The sequence below is a fragment of the Zingiber officinale genome, chromosome 6B (assembly GCF_018446385.1).
Source record: "Zingiber officinale cultivar Zhangliang chromosome 6B, Zo_v1.1, whole genome shotgun sequence".
In the NCBI taxonomy this organism is placed as follows: Eukaryota; Viridiplantae; Streptophyta; class Magnoliopsida; order Zingiberales; family Zingiberaceae; genus Zingiber; species Zingiber officinale.
The window spans coordinates 81147548-81152527 of NC_055996.1; the positions used below are offsets into that span (position 1 = coordinate 81147548).

Here is a 4980-nt window from a genome sequence, read left to right on the forward strand (position 1 = left end):
TTTTATAATTAAAATTAGCGCTTTTCAGTGAGAAAATTAAACAAAGAATTTCTTTATGAGGTTTTGTCAAGGAAGTGGTTGTTGCTCCAATAACCAAGAAGGCCTAGTGCCTCGCCACGACCTGGAAGCCAAAATATTGAAATAAATGTTTAATTAACTTACTAATAAAGCATTAATACAAGAATTAATTAGTGCTTTAAAAAGGGTTATTCAAAACATTTTATTTCAATTTAGAAATTTACTTAGAATTTTTTTTACTTAGTCATTTGTTTTTTTTCAAAAAAAATGTGCTTAAAAAATTCTCAAAAATCATTCCTTCTTAAGTTAGAAGATTTTCTGAAATTATAAATTTATGCTCAAATTACTTAGAAATTTTTTTTAAGTTAGAAATATTTTTCAAAATAATTCTTGTAAAAACTTAAAATTATTTTCATGAATTTATTTTAAATATTTTTTCTTTAATCCTTAGATTGTTTTTCTTGGAACCCCATTTTTTGTGATCAAAGGGGAAGAAGGGAAAGTATAAGTCTAGGGGGAGGTAGATAGATTTATTTTTTTTTCCTATCTTTTTGTACTTAAATTGCAACTTAAGTTAAGTTACTTAATTTTATTTAAAGTCTATTTTACCCTATCTTAACTTGGGTTGATCACACCAAAAAGGGGGAGATTGTTGGAACCCCAAGGTTGTTTTGGTGTGATCAACAAGTTGAGTTAGGTCCTGCGTTGTTTCTAACCTTGTGTCTAAGTGTGCAGGAGCTTAGGAGCACAGGTACTCGAGCGGAAGACGCAGCAAGCGAGAAGGACGACACTCTGTGCGTCCGAGGGACGAGGTGCTGCGGAAGAGTACACCGGCGGACGAGAAGGAAGTGCGCGCGGTGGTTCCGAGGTACGAAAGCCGGAGCGAAAAATTGCTTGGGGAGCAAGAGACGCAGCTAGCGTGAAGGTCGGCACGGGGTGCGACCGAGGGACGAAGTCTGCGGATGAGTACCCTGGTGGACGAGAAGGAACACGCGGCAATTCCGAGGGACGAGAAGCCGGAGGGAAGCACGCTCGAGAAGACCGGAAGATGGGTTCGGGTGAGCCCTATTCCGGAAGGCCGAGATCACCCAAACTAGCGGAGCTGGAGCGAACAGACCCGGACCAAGACGAGCCGAACTGAGACGAGTTGAACCGGAGTCGAAAAGTCAACTTATGTTGACCTTAGGGCTCCGGGCGCCCGGAACCATTCCGGGCGCCCGGAACCGACCGGGGCGCACGGAACCCTTCCGGGCGCCCGGAATCGTCTTTTCAACAGGATCGAGTTTTGACTCAATCCGACCGTTGGGGGATAAAATTTATCCCCCCCCAGGGCGCCCGGAACCCTTCCAGGCGCCCCGACCAAGGCTATAAATATAGCCTTGGTCCAGAAGCTTTTCAACAACTGAGAACTCAAGCATTCTTTCTACACTTGTACGCTTTTCTGTTTTAAGCTTCTGTTGTGCGCTTCATTGCTGTAAAAGGCTTCTCCGCCTGAAGGAGATACTAGTGCTACGCTTTCTTGGATTAACAACCTTCCCGGTTGTAACCAAGTAAATCTCGGTGTGCCTTTTACTCTTCTGCTTTTAGTTATTTCTCTTATTTTATGCAAGTGTCAGTTTAAGAGTTCGAGAAGGATTGGTTTGTGTTTTGATTTCTGCAGGGCTATTCAACCCCCCCCCCCCCCTTCTAGCCAGCCCAACGGTCCTACAGATATCTCGAGCATTACCTTGAAATAAAGACCAAATCCATACAACAGAGACTCTAATTAGTGCTTAATGAATTTTTCCTAATTCCATACTAGGAAGTAATTTATGTAATTTAAATGTGGAACCGCCACATCAGCGGTCCCCCTAGAGTCGGTCCCACGAATATGGAGGGAGGTAAATGCAGATACACAGCTGAAAGTGCATAGCCGGGACACTAACCCCAAGCAATGACACATCGAGGATCGAACCCTGGACCTTTCGACCATGAAACCATGCGCCGCCAGCTGTGCTACGCCCTGGGGACGTAATTTATGTAATTTAGATTGTATAACGAGGGGTCCTTGGTGACAAAAGGCATCCCTTTAACCAGACCTTCTATGTTAGCTTTTCTACTTACTAGCACTGAACATAAATGGGGAGAATACTCCGATGTGACCATCATGGGATAACATTAGTATTTAGTTAGATTTCCTATGAAGCATGAACATGGAGGATAGGAGATTAGCTATTCATATCACATCAATGAGTATCACAATGAAACCAAAATCCTAGAACTACCTTCCCAAGTTAGCCTTCCTCACACAACTTTCCTCATTCTCTTCTCTCTAGCTCTCTCTAGCTTTCACTCTCTTTCTAGTCCACAACTCTTCCAACAATTCGATAGTCTAGATAATTCACTTTGTAAAGTCTCTAGTGGTTGTTCACCAATCCCTATGAATCTATATTTTTTTATTACTTGACAATGTTTCCGTGCACTTGCAGATACACATCAATGGTCTAGCGAAGTAGCTCACCTTTTGCCTCTTTTTTCCTATAAGTTTCTTTACCTCCCTTGTGATTCAGCCTTCATTGTTCCTTTTTTCACCATTTCCCTAGTCTTCTAGCCTATCCATGGTGACTAAAAGTATTTAAAATTCCTATTAACCATTGATTAATAATCCTGAATGTTCTTGACTGATCTTCTCTCCCCTTGTTGATTTTTTTTTTACCTTTTTTAAGGGTCAATTGTTAGGCAGCCTCCGATTTTCCATCTTGAGTTTCTTCACCTAGATCTCTTAATATTTTTATATTCCCCTTCAACAATTGACATCCAATTCTTACTGACTGCTCTATGGGCTAATCATCATTTTTTGTCTGTAATGAATATCTCTCACACCCCGAGTCTTTCATTATTTCTTCTATCCGAAGATAAAGGATGTCCGATCTTCTACTTTTAGAAGAGGCCTTCCTATAGCTTCTTAGACAAGATGTCAACTTCACGCATAGTTTGAAAGCTGCATTATGTATTTATTCGATCTCCTACTCCATTCACATGGTTGATTGGTTGGCAAATGAAATTTCCAAAGCCGTCAACTATGAGTTCGTACAAGTTGGATCCCACCTATCTCATAACGGTGCACATTCTATCTAGTCTTCAATTTAATGCCAAACTCTTGATCGAGGAGGGCCTTCTCTTCTAATTTGGATTGGGCCTAACTGACATTGAGCTCCTTTCTTCCTTTGGTAAGAGTTTTCCATTTTTCATCATATGTGATTTCTAACTAAAGGTTAGCCTCTTTGTGCAACTCAAACAATGTGGATAGTGTCCCTAAATAAGTCTTTTTTGGAGGAGGGTGGTGCTCTACCTATTGGTTCTTCAGGTGATGCAGTTGTGAACATAGGAGAGCTCCCCCCACCTCATCTTTTAATGACAGTCATGTATATTTCCTCTAAGGAGTTAGAGGAACCACTAAACATTATTGGGACATTTCGGAGTTAGGGGGGTGTGAATAGCTCACTTCGCTTCGATAATGATGATCTTACAATTGAAAAACTCGAAGCAATGCTAATACCTTGATTTACTTGGTATTTATCTCAACAAGATGACTAATCTAAGGATCTGACCCTCTCTCACACATCATTATGAAATAACTCCTTCTCGGAAACACTTTAGAGGTGGAGAAATATCATACAAGCTCTCAATAAGAATACAACACAAACAAGAAGTAAATACAAGAATACAAATGAAAAACGTCTTCTTGCTTGATCTCTTATAACTTGATCTCTTATATCTTTTAAAACACCTCTTGAACCTCGGAAGTGTAGCAACATTTGTCTGCAAGAAGCTTCAAGAACTGGTGACAATAGTGAAGATGTGGGAGAAGAACTGCTGAAACAATGCTCACGTCAATCCTTTTCTAGGGCTCTTCAGGCACCTTAATCACTTAAGGATTTCTTAAGCGATTACCATGTTAGTAACCTGCTTAGAACGGCTATATTTTTGAACCTTAAGCGATTACCCTAATCGCTTAGTAGTACATAATTGATTACCCTAATTTATTATGCCCCTTTTTGTTCGATTACTAAAGGTTTTAGGACCCTTGGTGGTCGACTAGAAGGGGGGAGGGTTTGTCTGCATTAGCAAAAATGCCTGCTTGTAATGTTCAGCTTCTTGGGGCAAAGAAAAAGACACTTGCTGGATTTTCCACTACAACCTCTCAATTTCGTGTAGGTTATCTTGAGCAAGCTGAGATTTTCCAAAGCACCCCTCCTTCTCTTAGAACTCGTGCTTGCCGGCTATTGGCATCAAAATCAACTCTAGCTGCAAGGGTAGATTCTACTAGAGGGGATCCAACAGGAAAGGTTGGAAGAAACTTGCGAGATGAAATCCTTAAAAAGATTGAAAAATGGCAGGAACCACCCCCTGCTAAGCAACCAAAACCTCTTCCAGTTCCAGATTCTGAGCCCAAAAAGAAGAGAGGTGGCCGTCGGTTGAGAAAAATGAAAGAAAGGTTGTATTTTCACACAAAAGTACTTGGAAAAGTAAATACTCCCTTTACATGTCTAATATTGGAAGGTACACATACTAAAATTTCATGTATATTTGACAGATATGTAGTGACAGATATGATGAAGCTGGCAAATAGGATGCAATTTGGAGTGCCAGAAGAGAGCTCTTTAGGTGAGTAGACAAGTGATATTCTTTTTTGATGATTGTTGTTTACTATATATATATATATATATATATATATATATATATATATATATATATATATATATATATATATATATATATATATTAAATGGTTGTATTAGGCAACTTAGAATGTCAGTCTGTGGTTTAATGCTTGATATGTGAGTTGGATCTCATTTGTTTTAGTTTTGACATGATGTTGCAGTGCTCATGCAAAATATCAATACATTGTTTGACAATTTTAAGGGCTTTGTAAGTTGTTGCAGTTGTCTATTGCCAAATGCCAACTTCATCTATAACATG

The 4980-nt window shown here is 39.7% G+C and overlaps 1 protein-coding gene across 1 annotated transcript; it reads left to right on the plus strand.

The window, feature by feature from the left end:
- The first annotated feature begins 4115 nt into the window (after positions 1-4115).
- LOC121991159 (U4/U6 small nuclear ribonucleoprotein Prp31 homolog) lies at positions 4116-4673 on the plus strand. The gene is made up of 2 exons (XM_042545177.1): positions 4116-4495; positions 4595-4673. Exons 1-2 carry the CDS (start codon positions 4131-4133, stop codon positions 4671-4673), a joined length of 444 nt encoding a protein of 147 aa, XP_042401111.1. The 5' UTR covers positions 4116-4130.
- The last annotated feature ends 307 nt before the right edge of the window (positions 4674-4980 follow it).

Excerpts from the sequence above, each read along its gene's own strand:
- LOC121991159 (XM_042545177.1), top strand. The coding sequence starts at position 4,131 with ATGCCTGCTTGTAATGTTCAGCTTCTTGGGGCAAAGAAAAAGACACTT. Across the intron at positions 4,496-4,594 it reads TTGAGAAAAATGAAAGAAAG|ATATGTAGTGACAGATATGA; the intron begins GTTGTATTTTCA and ends TATATTTGACAG.